This window comes from Penaeus monodon, chromosome 24 (assembly GCF_015228065.2).
Source record: "Penaeus monodon isolate SGIC_2016 chromosome 24, NSTDA_Pmon_1, whole genome shotgun sequence".
Taxonomy (NCBI): domain Eukaryota; kingdom Metazoa; phylum Arthropoda; class Malacostraca; order Decapoda; family Penaeidae; genus Penaeus; species Penaeus monodon.
The window spans coordinates 10,564,124-10,564,464 of NC_051409.1; the positions used below are offsets into that span (position 1 = coordinate 10,564,124).

General features: G+C 50.7%; 1 protein-coding gene across 1 annotated transcript in view; it reads left to right on the forward strand.

Annotated features, from left to right (window-relative positions):
• The window catches only part of LOC119588850, a gene marked incomplete in the record, with an annotated part of 17,740 nt that overhangs the window by 3,212 nt on the left and 14,187 nt on the right, over window positions 1-341 (forward strand). Inside the window, 1 exon segment of the mRNA XM_037937491.1 lies at window positions 137-323. Within this exon segment, the coding sequence (XP_037793419.1) occupies window positions 137-323 (187 nt within the window).

A 341-nucleotide genomic window follows, 5' to 3' on the forward strand; every position in this document is an offset into this window, starting at 1 on the left:
AAGGGCACCCAGATGGGATATGATGCACTAAATTATGAATTCCTCTAACCCACGAGAATCTCACTTCAGACAATCATCCATAACATTAAATTTCTATCTAAAAAAAACAAACTAACAAACTCTCTCACAACCGCAGCTGGTCGTCTGCAACAGCACCTACCACGAGAACCGCCAGTATCTGCCCGACCTCGCCTACTGGAAGATCAACTGCAAGGCCCTGCAACTCGAGCAAGGCAACGCCCGCCTGCTCCTCCACGGCCACGTCTACCTGAATGTCACTACGCTGAGGGAGGCCACGACGAAGGATCACCGACTCCACCACGGTATGTTGTTGGTAGTGG